The sequence below is a fragment of the Diadema antillarum genome, unplaced genomic scaffold (genome assembly GCF_040938485.1).
Source record: "Diadema antillarum isolate AM-2024a unplaced genomic scaffold, OU_Dant_1.0 scf00000063, whole genome shotgun sequence".
In the NCBI taxonomy this organism is placed as follows: domain Eukaryota; kingdom Metazoa; phylum Echinodermata; class Echinoidea; order Diadematoida; family Diadematidae; genus Diadema; species Diadema antillarum.
Window position 1 is genome coordinate 1007756 of NW_027270952.1, and position 20103 is coordinate 1027858.

The window sequence follows — 20103 nt, forward strand, 5'->3', positions numbered from 1 at the left end:
TATAGTGCATGGATTCTTGTTCATAAAAATGTGAAGATACGATAACAGAATACTTCTGAAAGTAGCAATCGATTGAGGACGGAGGGGTGAGGAAGAGGGTAGTCTGGTCTCGGAGATGTAATCACGAATTATGAATTTAAGTTGTGATGAAACACTCCCCACCACCCCCCCCCCCCCCCCTTTTCCCCAGTCACCCCCAGCACCGCCCAAAGTACAGTATTGACCCCAACACGCCCTTCTCCCTTTTCTACACACACGTGTGCTCACGCTCGTACGCAAACACACAGAACATACACACAATGCCATCTACATGATTACCTATGTAGGCCTAACGTGCTTTCATATACACGAACATACTCGACGCATAATTACACTTCTCTTTTAAGTAATCGATCAATCAATCAATCAATCAATCAATCAATCAATCAATCAATCAATCAACGTCCATTATACCTTCGTGTCTCCCACAAAGTTGCCATGCAGAAAATCAAGAGAATAACTGACGATCGAAATTGATTCCGATTGTAAATGGAAAGTAGGCCTATATATCATAGGCCCTGAATTTACCAGCAGTACTCTTAGTCTAAATCATCTATATAAAAGGACTCCTAGGGCCTACATGTAGCGGAAACCTTGGGATACCTTGATGTAGTGAGTAATCCCTTGAAAAAGTGTAAGTCAAACACAATTCTACTTGGCAAAACAGAAATCATTTTTTCTTAATTCTTTTATTTCTTATTTATTTATCTCTTTATTTATTTTTTGCCAAAGGCTGCGTAGTAATAAACATAGAAGTTGATATTAGCGCCTTTCCCAAAACGCTATGACTATAGTATGAGATGTCATTCCTGGTCGCCATACATGTCATAGGAGATAAGATTACCAGGCAAAGACTCCTCCTTCGATATTGCTTAACTGTGAAATTGTTCAAATTTCAGCTTCTACTATCAATAATGATTACTATCTATCTACTTGGAAAAAAAAAATGGGAAAGATAATAAAGATGCAGTCATCGGTGAGAAAGACAAATGTCACAGTTTGGCGTGCACCGGAAAAACTGGTCGGGGTTGGTTCGCGAGCCGTCCTCAGCTATCGGCCGACTTTCCCCTCATACGAACCAGAGAGAACCGGTTGGGCTTTTGAGCACAACATAATATCGCCTACTGCTCCCCAATATTTCCATTCAGTACCTTGGCATGGCTCCGATCCAGAGCTGCTGAATCAATCGATTACATTTCTAAGCACCTTCCATGACATGCATATAGATTTAATTTTATAATAGCAGGAACTTCATCCCGATAAACATTTTGAATAATCATAGTTAAGAACATTTATAAGCGGATTTATCAAATTTGTGAGCCTTGGAACGTTTTATTCCGTCAGAGATTATTACTATTTTGGAATCGATCTCGTGTTGCTCGTGCAGAACGATAGAAGTGTTCTTGGCTGGCGATTTGGGGATTTTCCGATCAGCAGTCTGTGAGCGTTCGCACGTCGCACGTAAACAGCTGTGTGTAATGCAGTTAACTTTGCATCGTAGCGGACGTACGTACACAGAGGTATGTTGATATGTGTGATGCCGGGATGCTTGTATGTCGGATAATATAATCGGGAGGATGGAATGGCCGATTTTCGATGATTTACCGTTGTTATGGATGTTGAGAAACGTGAGTTAATTATAGTCCGTGATTAATGCTTGCTTTTCATGGGAATAAGTATGATTTTACTTCTTTCTTAACTCATACAAGTTCTATTCGATGTCCGAGGCAGACGCCTCATTAGCTCATCGACTTGCTTGTTGCGACGTGCGTACCCACCCGCATTGGGAATGCTACCCGTGCGTTGTGGCTGATCAATCGAACGAATTGCGCTGATGAATTCAGACTTTTTGTGCCCCTGTTTCTCAAGTGTCAGGATTGACAACGCTGAGAGGAGAGTTAATTAAAACGAAAAAGAATTTATTTTGAATGTAAGTGATTCATCATAATTCAATTCATTTTCAATATTTTGTGCACAAAGTATGAAATCGTACACAAAGAGACGGCCGTCGGCAGCACTGTGTCTGTGTGGATGTGTGTTGCTATGTTGGTAAATCGTTGCAGGGTTGCCGCCGGCGCGGCGCAGTGTGCGGTGCTCACAGTGGGTCAGTTAGTCCTCCGCGGCCGCGGGCAGCCCGCTGGGGCCTGGGACCGCCGTCTTGCCTCTTCGGCCTCGGCGGCATGTATGCCTGATGATGCAACATATAACCAAGCATGATTGAAGGCATTTATTTATCAGCAGTAGGCCTAGGCCCTATTTGCACAGCCAGATTTGTTTTAATTTAAACTTAATACCTCTGATAAGCTCTAATGTTAGACCCCTAAGTTCTATGCTACATCGTCCATGTATGTCGTGGGGGGGGGGGGGGGGGGGGGGAGGCAAGAGGGGGGTTGGGGGTCATGCAAAGAAGGGCATGATGAGGGTAGCCCGACTGACCAGTGAGAAGGTGCAGCGACAGGGCTGTGTAGACTCTATAGAAGTAGAATAGTTAATTAAAAATATATATATATTTAAAAAAATAGAAAGGTACCTTAGCCTAAACTTGGCCTACAATGTAGCACTGCAGGTAAACTCCCCTTGCTAGCACCCGGGCCCTCATTTCAAGGGGCACAGGCCTACAATTGTAGTTTGGCACCGAGTTTACCCGCTAGGCCAGGTTTACCCATGGGAATGGGGTCCACATATTTTATATAACAGAACTATGAGTAGTCCCTGTACACAGTTTTTACATAAAAATGGCCCAACTGATCAGTATTTGGGATTAGGGAGGACTAGAACTCTACAAAATATTCAACGCTTTAATCTTTATTAAAGAAAAATAATAATAAAAAGAAAATGTGAAATTGATTATTCCTTTCAATTTGGGGCAGGGGTCCATTGCATTGTATGAATCAATTATGAAGAAATCTCATTCCATACTCAAAGGAGTCTTGAAAGTTTAATTGGACTCCTCTCTTCTTAGTTATTTTTCTTCAGGGGACCGTTGCATGAAACTCTTTGTCAGTGATTTACACTGACAACTGTTAAAAGCTACTGAAATCCTTGCGTCTGATTGGCTGATAGCAAATTTGTCGGTGAAAACCTCCGTCAAACTCGTTGATGAAACTCCCCCCTTGTAGTCATTTGTCCTTCAGGCTGGAAGACTCCCTTTATATTGTAAGCTATGAGGATTCCAGAGTTGGACCAGAGACGAGTGTTGACTTATGACTTATGTATTGATGAAAATTAATTAAGGAAGGTTTCTATATCTTCACTGTGTTCTCTTGGAGTCGAGATTCTATGGCCAATTTTACTTAATACCCCTCAAATCATCACCCTCTTTTTAATGTTGGAACCGGACAGGGGAAAAAAAACAAAAAAAAAAAACTTTTTTTAGAGGGCACAATTTCTGAAGGAACTCATGACAATTCGTACAATGCTATTTAATGACTGTACAAACTGACATTTTATCAAGCAAAGCATTGCTACTAAATGTGACAGAAGAAAACTTTATGATTAAAGAAAAAAAAGAAAGAAGATATCTCCCAGGAGATGTGGCTAGCAGAATGTACCCTCAACCCTCAAATTAAAGTTTAAGGTCTTAGAGGTGAAAACCTTGTCTTCGGTAATATCATAGCGAGCTGAATCAACACTCCAGTAGGCATTACATGAACACTGAAGTTGACTCCACATGGAAATGATGGAAAAAACAAAAAGACAGCCAAAGGCACCTACTAAGCACTAATTGCTCTATTTATTTTTGTTTTCTTGTGCAGATAATGGTGAAAGATTGCCTCCCACTGTCGAGCCCTCAGAGTCTCTAGATGCCACTTCAGCCACTCTGAAATGTTGCGTATCTGACACCAACAACGGCCAGATCTCAGGAAAAGACCAAGATCCAGAAGAAGCGAATTTAAACGGAGACAAGTCATCAAAAATTGTCCAGAAAGACGAACTGTTCCAGCCTAGTTCAGCTGAGTGTTCCGCGTCTACAGACACTGTCAAAAGTTTTCCAGGGAAGCCCTCTCCTCTACTGAATGCTGAGAGGGAAAACGCTTCTCTAGCTTGCCAGTCCCAGAACGGAAACTTAACCCCAACTGAGAACACCAACCAAGAGACATTATCAACAAAAGTTGAAGAACCGAATCATTCTTCTTTCGGAAAAGTGTCCCCGGAGGACACCTCAGCAGTTGTTAAAATGGTTCAGGGCAATGGAAGAGGCTTGTACACCATGCACAAAGTCTCCCCGCAGAACATCGCCCGATTCTTCGCCCTGCCAGCGGTGAACCATGTTCAGTCTGTTGCCCTCGCCCTTGGGAGCAATGGCAGGGAGGCGGAAGCTGTCAATGTGTTGCGTAAGGTGAGGCTTCAGAAAATGAAACACTTTTGTGTTAATGCATGAATATAGCGTTAATGCATAAATACATGTAGCATTGTACGTTTTATTATGGTATTCAAAGGATTTACAGATCTACATGTGTATGAACAGTTATCCAAATGATATTATCTGTGAAGTTAAATTTTTCAAAATTAACTATTGTCATATCACCAAATGGTGAGAATATGTTTCTATGACTTTTGTGGACAAATTTATTAATTATGATGATAATAATATACAGACATTTATAATGCATTGGAACATATCCACTCAGAGGTGCCCAGGGCGCTCATGATTAATGTTTATGACCAAATACCGTTGTACACAATCCGATGGTACATTACATTAAAGCCCCTGCAGCTGAAACATGTTCCTCCTCAAAGAAAAGTAGACCAAACGTGCATTAGTTTTCTCTTGAAGATGGGGGGGGGGGGGGAGCAGCTGACGTAATTGTTAAATGATGTGTAATGCACAGGCTGTGCACAGTTGATAAAGCATTAAGGAATAAACTTGTCCCATTGTTCCAATCCTTTTTTGTACTTATGTTCCACTCTCTGTTGCAGGAAAAATACCCACAGATGGAGAACAACAGCGAGAATAGGCGAATAGACGATGTCAGCCATTCTGAAGATGACGACGAAGATGACAATGATGAGGAGTTCATCGACGAGGACGACAACGAAGAATGGAGCTTTGATGAAGATGGTATGACGTTTTGTTTGTACAGACAATTGCGGGAGTAAAAAATAACTTAGAGCCGTTATCTCTATGATTCTATGGAAGGGTAAAGGTACATTTAACGAAAGGAAGATACAGTGAAGGCATCAATAAATGGACATTTTATAGAAATGAATATAATGATTAAAGAAAAGAATGGCCTCCTGAACAGGTCTACTAGAACAAAATTTACTTTTATGTCAGAGGTATATACTACATGATGACTATAATTTTTGATTATCTGAGTTTCCATTAAATATTTTGTGAATGAGTACATTTGAGCTTGCTGTTGGTAAATATTTCCCATACTTTGTGATTATACGTCATAGTGCTGGAAACTCAACAGTTAGCGAACATGAGCTCAGATTATAACAAAAACTGGCACAGGATTATAATAGTTTGAAAGGGATTTGTTGAAATTAGCATGATAGAAATGTTATCTTTTCTCTTGATGCTAAGCCGTCATTCATCAGTGGGGGCGCTGTGGCATAGTGGATAAGACTTCCGACTCCCGAACGGAGGACCGTGAGTTCGAATCCCGCCCAGTGCTTACATCCTTGGACAAGATGTTTTTACCCACACTGTCCCTCTCGACCCAGGTGTATAAATGGGTACCTGGCGACGCTAGGGTAATAATAATAGCAGGGCCCTCTGTTAGAGCAGTGGCAACACTGAAGAGGCTACCCTGGGTAAATAAGACCTTATTATTATTATTATTATTATTCTATCGTTTTGCTAATGGATGCTCTGACTTTCAGATGAGGAACTGAAACCAGGAAGAAGATGTCCATGCTCCTTCAAGCATTCTCAGAATGAGTCCAGCAACAAATCCCCTCTGCAGAGGCAGAGCAGCAACATTGATGCTCCCAGTACATCTCAGCTCCAGAGGAATCCCTTCTCCATGCCGTCCAACGTGGTAGAGTGTCCAGACTGTGACCAGGCCTTCGACTGCCGTGTCGACCTCAACCGACATCGTCTGAACCACATCAAGCAGAAGTCCTTCAAGTGTTCGCAGTGCGATAAGTCGTTTGCGTTCAGCTTCAACCTCAAGAGCCATGAGCGGCAGCACAATGGCGTAAAAGCGTACAAGTGCGCAGAGTGCGGACTCTCATTCATGCACGCATTTAACCTGCACGAACACAAACTGGTGCACAAGGGTCGCAGTCACTTTGTCTGCCGCGTCTGCCTGAAGTCGTTCAGTGTGGAGGCGAAGTACCAGCTCCACGTCCGCCGACACAGCAGTATCAAGAGCTTCAAGTGCGGCATGTGTGGCAAGGCATTCCACCGCGCTGCCGGCCTCCGGGCCCACGAACTACTGCACTCTGTGGAACAGGAACAGCAGCGGTTTCCCTGCAGGTTCTGCGACCGCACCTTTATGCTTATGTCGCATAAGCAGATGCACGAGCGTGTGCACGAGAGCGAGAAACTCTTCTCCTGCAACCAGTGCGGCAACGCCTTCACGGAAATTGAGCGTCTGAAGAGTCACGTGTGTTTGCAATCCACTGTCCGCAAATTCAAATGCGACATCTGCCAGGAGACATTCCCAACGCTGGTGCAACTGGACTCTCACGCAAAGACCCACATAGCGAAGCTTGCAGCGACGAGGAAGAACCAGCTGCCGCAGACAAAGTTTGGCATCTTCAATAAGAAGAGCCCCCTGCAGTCGGCGAAGAAACGCTTCCAGTGTAAGTTGTGCAGCCAGGGATTCTCTAAGAAGTGTCTCTTGGAGGAGCACTGTAAGATCCATCAGCGGGAGTACACCCCCTACATGTGTAAGGAGTGTTGTCTCACCTTCACCCATGCCAACTACCTGAAGCTGCACATGCAGACCCACCAGCGCCAGAAGACCTACCAGTGTCGACTGTGTCCTCAGAGGTTTGCCTCCAAAGCTGAGGGCGAGGCCCATGAGAAATCTCACGTGGACGCAACCCCAGCGGTCAGCAAGCCGAATAGTCCAGTCCAGGGTAATTCTGACGGTGCTGCAAACTCTTTTTCTGGGGCATGGTCTCCCAGCTCCTCCGAATCGTCACCGGCCCCACTGATCAAGATCAAATGTGAGCCAGAATAGTGGGTAGTTTTCTCGAAATCGGATGGCACAAGTGAGTAGACTGTGAGAGTAGGGCTGACACCAACTAATAAGTGGCATTGAAAAGTCATGAAGTATTTATTTCACCAGCTAGATCTTGTAGACCCTGTTTATATTGTGGAATCGGTGTCATAACAATGCTTACTGTGCATGTAGACATTTTTCCAGTATTGTAATGTACTGTGCTTTCCCAAAACACCAATGGCTGCTTTTGTTTACATCTGAATTTGGGGTACTTGACAGATGAGATGTTTGTAAATTCCAAAATCAAAACTTCCGGACTTAATGCCTGTGAATATGGCATGCTTCTTGTACAGTATCTTGTTATCCTCTTTCTGAAGTCTTTGTTTTCCAGCAGTGCAAGTGTTAATGAAAGCAAGAAATTATCAAGGAGAGGGGTGAATATACTGTACAGAGGGCAGACAAATTGAAGAAAACTTCTCAATTTAAGTGTTTTCTGCTACAGTGGAATGTCACTACCATTTGTACCCACAAAGTAACTTTACATTTGCCAAAGTATGATTCTTGATTTAATTTTGATCAGAAGGCCCCCCCCCCCCTTGCTTTTTACCACATATGAATTTGAGAACAAACCACTTCATAGAATCACATCTTTCTGATACTCTGTAATTCAATTACATGGCTTGCAAATTTGAAATTAATTTGAATCTTTACATTAATAAATCTATCTCTATTGCTGGAAGTTCCTTTGCCGTCTGTTAGGCCTCAAACAATGAATCCAAATCGAGTTTTAAAGCAGAATCTGACATAATCAAGTGAAGGGATCTCCCAACAGTTGTAGCTCTTTTCAGCAAACTAAACAGTATCCCACAAATTGTGCAAGGAAACCCCATTATTACACCAAGCTTGCTTACAAAGAAATTTTGCTCTTAACGGGCGTAGAGGCAATGGATCCAAATTCAAGCACACAAATTTTGCAAGTTGTCTAGATGTACAATGTATACTGGTCCTTGTGTTTGTGATATGTGCGGTTGACTACTTACCTGGTTACATCATGTACGTACAGTAATCTGTATACAGTGCATTCCCATTATATCAGTCCTTGGAACCAGCTTTATTTTTTCTTCATACTGAAATTTCGGTGTAGATGAACAGCAAAGTAAAAGATGGATACATAGATGATGATGATTTTGGTACAGTGGACTCCAGCTACAATTGTACATTAAAATCCTTTGTTACACGTGTATTTTGAAATTTCATTATAATCAAACCAATCAACAACAAAAAAAAATCATAGAGCCGATTATGTTGCTTCCTGAATTTTTACTTTGTTGTAACCACAATTTTGTTATAACTCTGTTCGCTATAACAAGAGTGTGCTGTACCTGAAATTTTACGTTTTAATGAGAATTTTGTTATAACCGTGCTCATGATAATGGGAGTGCACTGTATTCAGAATGACCTCTTCATAGAACCAATGATTTGTCGAATTTAGTTGAGTTAATTTGCTTGTTTTTTTTTAAGGGGGAGGGCTAGGAGCAGCATATCATTTGTTATTGAACCATTATGATGTTTTATTGTCTGTATTGAATTCCTCATGTGCTATGGATACAAACTTTACCTATTTTCATACAGTTGTAACTGAAATGCATTTGTTTTCTTAAAGTTGTTTTGTATTAAGCTGCCAAATTTCACTGCACTTTGTGATAGATTTGTGAAGCCAAAGGCTTGTAATGGTGAGGATCTGAAAGTGAGGATACTGGGGAACATGTCCATTAATGCTTTGAGGTAGAAACGTCCAATATTAAATTTCTTGTCTTCTTGTCTGTGTAAATCAAAGCTCAGAACAAAGACACAAAAAAGTCACAATAATGAATGAAAAGACTAGTTTTTGCACAGCTGCGCTAGATGTATTCCAAAGATAGGATGGTGTTGCACACAGGAAGTGAACACTCCCACTAATTTCAGATTTTTTCTTTTTCTTTTGAATAACCATGACAAGCAGCAGTCTGGATAGTAAATCATGCACGATTGTCATGAGGGCTGTACAATTGTTACGAGATCCTTTCACCCTGTGGTAGAGGACCATCTGACATTTAAACTACAAGAAGTTTCCTGTTACGTGCAGCCGTGTCCGATCTTGCTGAAATTTGTACTCTAGCTTGGTTTTGTCTCACCAGCTTTGCTCAGGCAACTGAGAATTATGTCAAATTTTGCTTTCTTTGCTTAAGCTGTGTTAAATTACTGCCTGTGTTTCATACAAAAATGTACCATCGTTTACATGACGTAGTTAATATTTTGGCTTTTTTTTTTTCATTCATATTCAATTTGTGTGATACACTGATTAATCAGCTAGATTTTATTTGATTTGCCTCAAAGACATGGGAAACACCAAATCTGCATAAATACAGCCTGTAGTTAATGCTAGAAATTGGCATTCATGTTTTTCGAGTAGGCACACACATATACAATTGTATGTAATCCCGCATCTTTGGACAAATTTGGATAAAAATGTGCGCGTGCATTCATTTTACTCCTGAAGTTGAATTGACCTACTGTAAGAATGCATTGAGCGAAATGAACTTGAGTTTATTTGTGTATCAGGTAATTTGGCATAAGTCCAGATAAATAAAAAGGGAATTGAGGATTCATTGCAATTTTGATTTACATGTTCAAAAGTTATTCAAAAAGTAATGAGGACATCGTTTTATTTAACGCGGCTAAAAGGAGACTACCTCCTACAAGTCACCTGGTTACAATTATAGTTTGCAGCTGTGTTCCTGTGCCATTTATGAGTACAATGTCACAATATCAGCATATTTTTTTCTTCATCTATATTGTAATTGTTGGTCATACCTTGCATTGTATAAATCTAAGAGCTGCTGGACAGCATCATTTCACCTTATTTCCTCTCTTTTTTGCATCATGTGTTCTCGTCAAGGACGATGTAGGTCGACAACCTACAGGCGATAGGCTCTCTTCCCGCACTTTTCACAAGGATATAATTTTTTTTTACTGTTTGTTTTTTAGGAAGCTGTGATGTGGTTTTGATAGCTTGATGAACTCATTGATAGAGATTTTGGGGGACATTGAACTTTTTGTATCTCGTCATTTCAGCAAACCACTGCTGGTGTTTACATCACAAGACGTTGATGTTCACGATAGATGGTCCAAACAATAAAATGCAAACTTTTAACATCAGTAAACTATCAAAGAAGTGCCTCCCTGCACCTATGCACTAAAGATGTTACATATCATAGTGGGAAAAGACCACCAGTTTATCCTTTACTTGTCCACATTATAATTTTGAGGACATGGCATTTAGTAGTACTGTCATGTCGAGCTCTGAAAAAACAGTGTTCAACCCCCACCCACCCATTCATTTTGACTTTGATAGGGCCAAGTTCATGTGGGATAAGTCAACACTTGTCCATCCCTCCCTATTGAAACACTTTCAAGCTACAATTACAGTGCCGACCGCGGGAAACGTCACGCTTTTCCGAGATCTGGACGAGGCCACTGACGCGTATCCCCGCGGGTACCCGCGGGTATACGCGTTCAGTGGACGAGTCCATCCGCCCGCACGGAAAATCCATCCTCGGGAATATGCGTCTCGATTGACGCGGGTTGGACGAGGGTGGACGAGGGTGGACGAGGGTATTCAAGGGCACATTCCCGTTAAGCTTTATTTTGACCGCTCAATCAAAATACATTTCATGGAGTTCCGACTTTGCCCATTTTCATCAAATTCCGATTTCAGGGGCTTCTTTTCGATTTAATCACACTCTGATGTCCACTGCCTTGATTGTTCGCTACTTTCTAAAGAAGTACACCTGCGGAAGTTGTGCACATGCGTTCATCACTCAAGTATCAATAATTATTAGAACATATCGACATCGGTTACGATCATCTCGCTATCCACGACTTTTAACGACCTGCGCCACCAAAATTTCATTGCTGAAAATTCGGTGGCCCAATCGGGCTACAAAAAAAGTCGGATGTTTGCCTTTACTTTTGGAAATGAACAGCGGTAACAGTCGGCTCCGTAAGACGCAAAAATGAATGTCGCATGTTTACTTTTGATTTTAGAAATGAATCACGCTGACATTTGACTCCGTATGATACTGGAATAAATACCGAATGTTTGCTTTGGTGTTCGGAAGTGAATGATAATATTCAACTCCGTAAGACGATAAGATAAATGCCGGATGTTTGCTCTTACGTTCGAAAGTAAATAGCAATAACATTCAGCTCCGGAAGATGCTTGAGTAGGCTATATGTCGAATGATCCCTTTGACGTTCGGAAATGAATAACAAAAATATTCAACTCCGTACGATGATAAAATAAAAAGACGGATATTTGCTTTTACTTTCGAAAATAAAAAGCAATAACATTCGGCTCCGGAAAATGCTAACATAAATGTCAGATCTTTTATACGTTCGGAAGTGAATAGCAGTAATATTCTGCTCCATACGATGCTAAAATAACTGTTGGATGTTTGCTTTTAGATTTCGAAATGAATAACAGTAACATTCAGGTGCGATGTTCAATGATTGCTTTGATGTTCGGAAATGAATAACAATGACATTCAACTCCGTATATACGTTGATAAAATATACAATGTATATCTGATGTTTGCTTTTACGTTCGGAAGTAAATAGCAATAACATTCAGCTCCCGAAGATGCTAAAGTAAATGTCGAATGATCCCTTTGACGTTCGGAAATAAATAACAAAAATATTCAACTTCTTACGATAATAAAATGAATGACGGATGATTGCCTGTACTTTCGAAAGTAAATAGCAATAGCATTCGGCTCCGGAAGATGACAAAATAGATGTCAGATGATTGCTTTTACGTTTGGAAGTGAATAGCAGTAATATTCTGCTCCATTATACGATGCTAAAATAACTGTCGGATGTTCGCTTTTAAATTTCGAAATGAATAACAGTAACATTCACCTGCGTTCGATGGTTCGGAAATGAACACAATGATATTCAACTCCGTGTATACGATGATAACATGAATGTCTGATGTTTGCTTTCATGTTCAAGAGTAAATGGCAATAACATTCAGCTCCGGAAGATGCTAAAATAAATGTCGAATGTTTGCTGTGACGTTCGGAAATTAATAACAAAAATATCCAACTCCGTATATACGATTTTGCGTTCGGAAGTGAATAGCAGTAATATTCTCCTCCATACGATGCTATACTATAGTACCTGTCAGATGTTCGCTTTTAAATTTCGAAATGAATAACAGTAACATTCACCTGCGTTCGATGGTTCGGAAATGAACACAATAATATTCAACTCCGTGTATACGATGATAACATAAATGTCTGATGTTTGCTTTCATGTTCAAGAGTAAATGGCAATAACATTCAGCTCCGGAAGATGCTAAAATAGAATGTCGAATGTTTGCTATGACGTTCGGAAATGAATAAAGTACGATTTTACGTTCGGAAGTGAATAGCAGTAATATTCTGCTCCATACGATGCTAAAGTAACTGTCGGATGTTCGCTTTTAAATTTCGAAATGAATAGCAGTAACATTCACCTGCGTTCGATGGTTCGGAAATGAACACAATAATATTCAACTCCGTGTATACGATGATAACATGAATGTCTGATGTTTGCCTTTATGTTCAAGAGTAAATGGCAATAACATTCAGCTCCGGAAGATGCTAAAATAAATGTCGAATGTTTGCTGTGACGTTCGGAAATTAATAACAAAAATACTCAACTCCGTATATACGATTTTGCGTTCGGAAGTGAATAGCAGTAATGTTCTGCTCCATACGATGCTAAAATAACTGTCGGATGTTCGCTTTTAAATTTCGAAATGAATAACACTATACATTCAGCTGCGTTCGATGGTTCGGAAATGAACACACTAATATTCAACTCCGTGTATATGATGATAACATAAATGTCTGTTTGCTTTTATGTTCAAGAGTAAATAGCAATAACATTCAGCTCCGGAAGATGATAAAATAAATAACGCATGTTTGTTGTGACGTTCGGAAATGAATAACCAAAATAACTCCGTATATACGATGATAAAATAAATGTCTGATATTCAGTTTTACGTTCGAAATATAACAATAACAATCAGCTTCGTTCGACTTTCGGAAATGAATGATAATAATATTCAACTCCGTACGATGTTTAAATAAATGTCGGATGCTTGCTTATAATTTGTATTGCTATGTACTTTCGCAAATAAATAGCAATAACATTCGGCTCCGGATGATTGCTTTTACGTTTGGAAGTGAATAGCAGTTACATTCTGCTCCGTACTATGCTAAAATAAATGTCGGATATTTGCTACATGAGTATTACATTTCGAAATGAATAGTAACATTCGGCTGCGTTTGATGGTAAAAAACAAAACAAAAACAAAACAAAACAAAACACACACACACACACACACACACACAAACTGTCTGATGTCTGCCTTGACGTTCAAAACTCGGCCCGTACGATATGATGAAATAATTGTCAGATGACTCATTTCACTTTCGCAAGTGGACAACAGTGACATTCGGCTCCGTACGATGATAAAATAGATGTCGGATGTTTGCTTTTATATTTGGAAATGACTAACTGTTAAATTCTGCTCCGTATACGACAGAGCTGCCAACCTTTCGAAGCACAAATTAGTACTCAGCAGCTCCAAAATTCGTATTATCCACCAGAATTCGTATTTTTTCAATCTCCCTCTTTTTGCTATGAGGCCTACAGGCTCTAAACATAACGTTATGACACATGCCGAAGCATCCAGCTGGTCACCAGCACGATAAAGATTCTAAACTACGCAATGTTCAGCGTTGATTGATTGCTTTCTCGCAATGTGTACAAGTGCAAGTTTGTACCTCCAAAAACTTTCTGGGCTGATTATGGAAGCTTCCACTTTCTAGCAGGGGACGGGGAATGCTTGATCTTCTCAAGAGAGCTTCTGTGTGAGCGGATGCAAAACTCTGTTCTGTGTTTCCAATTATGTACTATCAAAACATAATCATGCGTTGTTTTCAGGCTTTTTTCATTTTATTGGATTTTAAACATCAGTATTTTTCGAAGTATTCCAATTCCTTTTCCCCTGACTGGAATCGGAAAGTCTGCTATAACGATGATCGCAAAATGCCGCGCTGTGTGTGGAAGCGCCGATGTGGTGCAAACACGTGGCTTCATTTTCAAGTTTAAATGAATGCGCCATGTGCTCCTGCCTATAAGAGGTTACTGCAAGTTCGATGGATCGAATGCGCCATAGCTGAGCTGAGCTGAATGGCTTGTTTACGGTAAACATGCAGTTTACGTTCGATATGAAGAAATCATTACGTCTTTCACGAGGGAAAAACACACAAAACAAACAAACAAACAAACAAAATACACCCACGAACGAATGTTGATAGCCAAAACTTTGAAAAGTAATAAGCAGTTTTGATGCGCGTGAACTGAAATTAATTGTCATTACACGTTGTATTTTGCTGTCTAACCAGGTGATGACTGCATCTCATTGGACCTTCTCGTAGTGAATTTGTCTGGGCATACGAGACCTTTCATGTATTTCTGTGATTGCATTTTTAATTGACTGAATAATCAATCCTTTTTTTTATTGTTCAGGGAACATTAGATATTCGATCAAGTACACTATAATCGACTGTTCGATGTTCCCTACTATGCGCCAAAAGAAAGGCTATAGACATAGAATCATGATATCTTTGGAATTATTCCTTTAATTCAACTAATGAGCTGGTTCTTCGATCGATATTTCCAGGATACTTACACGCTGTTTATTCCAATGCGCGCATTCTTTCGTCTGGCACGCACCTGGGTGTGGCACCTGCTTTTGTGGAAATTTCCACAAGGGAGAGGGGTGGGGTGTCAAGTTTCTTCGAGCCGAAGAGACTGCATACACAATCTCTTCGCTTTTATTTATTGTCATTCGTGTTTTCGCCTTATTCTTTGCTGATATTGAACATTTAGATTTAACTTTACGAAAGTTGCTATAGCACATGGTTCGTTTTGTTGTGAGGTGTACGTAATTTCTTTTTTTTTAATCATTCTTGAGAGGGGAAAGAAGAGTAAGGGGGAAAGAAGACTAGAGGGAAAGGGAAATAAAACAAACGTCACGTACGCTAAGCATTCACAGGAAGCCGTCTTTTTACACCAGTCACCAGCATAGTTATCATCACTATCAGACATCACTCAAGATCATTTTAGCCTTTTCCTATGATCAACATTAAGAAACACGCATAATCCCTCGAGATAAATACCTAGGAAACTCAATAATAAATACAAAGTATCAACACCTCCCAACGACACAAACATTTAGAAAAGACAACAAATAGCACATCGAAGCGGCTGGGATCAAACTCCGTCGCTTCGATTGCAGCGAAGCGGAGAAATCGCCGTTACGAAAATAACAGTGCGAGACACTAAGAGAATTACGTTTAAATACTTCAAAGTATAAAGGGAACGGATAAAGTGATATAAAAGGGAAGAAATCGTACTAAACGAGGTGTGAGAAACGACGGAAATAAAACGAAGTTTAGTAGTAAGCTTAGGCCCTAGCAAAAGTTTTGCAGCACCGAAAGCTACGCGAAAATAAACACACATATAAAACTCGGTATTGCGACGAGATCCTATGGGATCAAGTCAATAAACGATACAAAACAAAGGAAATTGATTCATTTTGACCGGAAAATAGTTTGTTATAAGTATTCTGTTATATGAGATCTCCTTTAATAGGCCTAGAAATAATCGAGTTTCCACGATACTCGGGAAAGAAAGTTCGAACGCTTTTCACCTGCACATATACTGCAGAGGGCAGTGCACATCAGTCATCAATACACGAACAGAAACTCACCTCTACAACTTCCTCGCAGAAAATGATGCAATAGCGTTATAAAAAAACACACAACACTCTAAAAATCATTTCGTACTTGGGAGGCAAGGGACAAGAGGATGAAAAGAAGAGAAAAAGAAGCAGACATTGCACAACGGGACGCTTTCACCCCGCCTCATACGGTACTGTAGTGGCAGCTGTAGACTACACATGGGGATACCACGGCGATCCATGTAAACATCCAGGGTCCGTAGGCGACAGGGATTCACGCGCGCGAAGTTCTGTTCGGTGTACACAGTACGCAAGCAGCGATATGCGTGTGCGCACATTTTTCTATTCAGCGCTTTCCACATACGGTGCGTACGCGTTGCATCGATATCCCAGCTGAATACAGATAACATGGCACATGCGACGTGCGTTTGCTATATTTTTACCCATTATTTTTCCCCACTGTGAATTCGTACTTTCTAAGGACGTTTTCATATTGTCGTATTCCCTTCGATTTTTCGTATACGAATTTTTCGGAACGGTTGGCAGCTCTGGTACAATGCTAACATAAATAACAGATTATTGCTTTCACATTTGAAAATGATTAATGGTATAAATAGGCTCAGTATGATGCTTAAATAAATAGAGGATGTTTGCTTCACATTCGGAAATCAATAAGGGTAACATTCAGTTCCATAAGATGCTAAAATGAATGTCGGTTGTTTGCTTTTATACAGTGTATTTGAAAATGATTAACGGTAATATTCGGCTCCGTAAGGTTCTAACATACTATAGTAAATGTTGGATGATTGCTTTTACAATCAGAAATGAATAGCGGTAACTTTCGGCTCTTTACAATGCTAAAACAAACAATCTGGAAATGCTCCCACTTTCTCATCCCAAAAGTAAGCTATGACCACCTAATAGGCATCAACTTTTATAATTATCTATAAGCCTATTTGCTAAATCTTAGAATTCAGAATAATGGTGATAAGATGATCTACTTTTGTATTCATTTATTTTAGACATGGGTACCTGTCACGTCAGTAATGCTTAATAATTGTTTTTAGCAGGACCGATTTAGTTTTTCCTATGTTTTCCTTGATTTTTTTGGCCACCAAAAAAAAAAAAAAAAATAGAAATCAATGATTTTGGTGGTCAAAAAATAAAAATTAGTTTGGAGCCCTGCGATATCATTGGGCTCATCATTACTTAATCTTTCCCATGATACGCTAATATTTATATCATCAACCTGTCGACGTCATCCGACAATTCATGATTCAAACCTTTTTTTTTCATCGTCCGTAACCCAACTTTGAACACAGACAGGGTATTCTTTCTCATTCTAGAGTAATGAAGGAGCGCACTTTCGGCTGTGATCTAAGTCCTATTATCATCATGAGTTCATGTCGCCGTTTAGTGATCTAAACTTCAGCTTTGCTGAACTGTTCAATGTCTTGAGCAGGAAGCGAAAACAATGGCTGGACTAAGGAACCTTCGTTTTTAAAAGGGGAAAATAGAAACAAAAAACAACACTGAAACCGAACAAGCCGGCCGAGCATTGTTTAGGTTAACCACGCGTGGTGATAATCGCGCCCATTGATCGCTCTGTCCAGCTGGCTTAACCCTATTCTAACTGGGAGGAGTTTTTACTGGGGGTGACCCCCCCCCCCCCCCCCTCCCTTCAGATCTCGGCCACCGATCGCGCGATCGCTGCGAAATTTTTCCTGAAGATAGAGCTGGATGTCAACTACAAGATTACATGGTCATACAATAGAAAAATATTGCCTTTCTATTTTTAATAAATTGATTATGCAAAGTTGTGCATGAAATCATATTTTCACCTATAACTCCATAAAAAAGACTGAAGTATTGCTAAATTTTTGTGTCAAAATTCCTCAAGACATATAAACCAATTTTCATTTAAAAATAAAGCACAATCAAAATCAATTTCTTTTGTTTTTTATTGTTTTGTTAATTTCTTATGTATTTTATTGTTTTTTCGACCTTTTGTTTTCTGTTGTTTTTCAAAATTTGTTGCAGGCACTTTTTCAGGCTTATCTACACTAGAATTGATTAATTTCAATGGTTCAAAGATGAAATACTCTAATTTATAACAATTTAACCAAAAAAAAAAACACAATTTGCATTCAATTTGCACACGATATCATGAATTTGAGCTGTTTTCCGGTTGACATGCATTTGCATAATATTACGTAACTTCAGAACGGTGTACTCAGACGTCGCAAATTTGGTCTCAAAATATGCAGAAGACTTCAATGAAAAAAGTTGTGAAACGACGCGGCAAAATCTTTGCGCGTTGCAGAATCGTGGCGCGAAACGTGGGGGGGGGGGTCAATTTGACCCCCCCCCCCCCCCAGTTAGAATAGGGTTAAGAGTATGCATATTGACCAAAAATAGTCAGAGGGATGCTAATTTACTCTTACAAGCTATCGCTACTATTTAAGTTGAAAACTGGAACTTTCTGAAAGGTTAAAGATGATCGTAAAATCAGTTCTGGCTACAGGATTTTATAATAATTATAATAGCATACAACATGTACCAAGTTTTCATCGTTTACCTGTCTAGAAAAGGCGGGAATACACCCTTACGCAATTACCCGTACTTTGCCTCATCTTTGCCTCATCGTTTTATTTTTTTTTTTTATTAACAGTTGATCGTAATATTTACAAATTGTAAAGCAGTCTGCTATTATACAGTAATATAATAGTGTTACATTCGTCACTTGAAATTGGTCGGGTGACGCTCACAAAAATGTTTGAAAATCGCGCGATTATGTGGCATTTTGTTCGTTAGTTGGCGTCTTATCACTCCAAAGCAGTTCAGCTTAACTGTTGGCTTATAGAAGTGATCATCAATCGGTAAGGATTAGTCAGATGAATTCATGAATTCACTTTATGCATCACGGCTAATCGAACTATTCAACATCGTTGAAGTAACCATACTTTTTTATTTTCATAGTTCAAACTATTTCTTAACATTTATATGCAAAACGAAAGTACTCTACACGTTTTTCAAAATGCTCAGATGTAATGAGTCAATTCCACAAAGATTGCATTACGGCAACCTTTACTGACCTAAACAAGTTTTCTATAGAGCTATCAGTTCTATTATAATGGCATTCTGATAACTTCGACTGCGTTTTGAATTCGTACCGAGCACAGCATTCAAAACAACGGGTTCCTCAGGTCCTCTTTAGGTACTGGTATACTTGCTAAAAGCATTCTCTTTAGCTTCCATTGACAACAACATGGGAGGAGAATGGAAGCGATCAACTTTCTCGGTAAATGAGGCTTTTCGTATATAGCACACATTGCGTGCCTCTTTCTTTTTTCTGTTTCTGTTGTTTCAAACTACACTGCAGCCGACACACACACAAACACACCAAAGTTTACATTCAGGCAACCGTATTTTGGTATTGGTTAGAATCGAATTATATCTGTCTTGTGATTGGCTAATTATCTGTAGCAAAAACAAAACAAAACAAAACAAAACAAAAACAAAAACAAACAAACACAAAAATGCTGAAAACTGCTTATCGAATATCAGTGGCGTGCCAAAGGAGTAAAATGGAGTCTATACTCTAAAGGGGCCTGAGCTTTTGATTCCAGAAGAATATTTGTCAGAGGCAAAATGATAATCAGGCAGGGAAAGCAATCACATTATAAAGAAGTTCACACAACACGAACAGTCAGGGACAGGCTAGGGACACGGAACAAAGAAAACAAAAGGAGAGGATGGGAGGTCATGGGCAAGGAGGCCAACAGGTGAAGGGAGGGGGATTAAAGCAGGAGGGTGGATAGACAAAAGGCATAGGAGGGTCAGTGATAATCCTGAGTGCCATGGGGGTGCATCCATTTAAGAATGAATTTTCTCACACACCCAAGCTGTCGCCATTTATGTGTGTGCGATGAAGCGTTAACGCCGTCGCTAAGCAGGACTGTTGCATCATGGGGGGGGGGGGGGGGAACGGGTTGTGAGCTTGAACATAACCTGAACTTTAAGGGCGATTTTCTTTTTTTTTTTTTTCTTTTATGACTTCTAGGGATGCGGAAAGGGGTTGTTTTATATATTATTGTAAAG

The 20103-nt window shown here is 39.9% G+C and overlaps 1 protein-coding gene across 1 annotated transcript; it reads left to right on the forward strand.

The window, feature by feature from the left end:
* The first annotated feature begins 1206 nt into the window (after positions 1–1206).
* Positions 1207–10551, forward strand: LOC139716288 (uncharacterized). Its single transcript, XM_071627853.1, has 4 exons — positions 1207–1667; positions 3795–4378; positions 4960–5101; positions 5872–10551. The coding sequence occupies exons 1-4, from the start codon at positions 1652–1654 to the stop codon at positions 7179–7181; spliced, it is 2052 nt and encodes a 683-aa protein (XP_071483954.1). The 5' UTR covers positions 1207–1651; the 3' UTR covers positions 7182–10551.
* The last annotated feature ends 9552 nt before the right edge of the window (positions 10552–20103 follow it).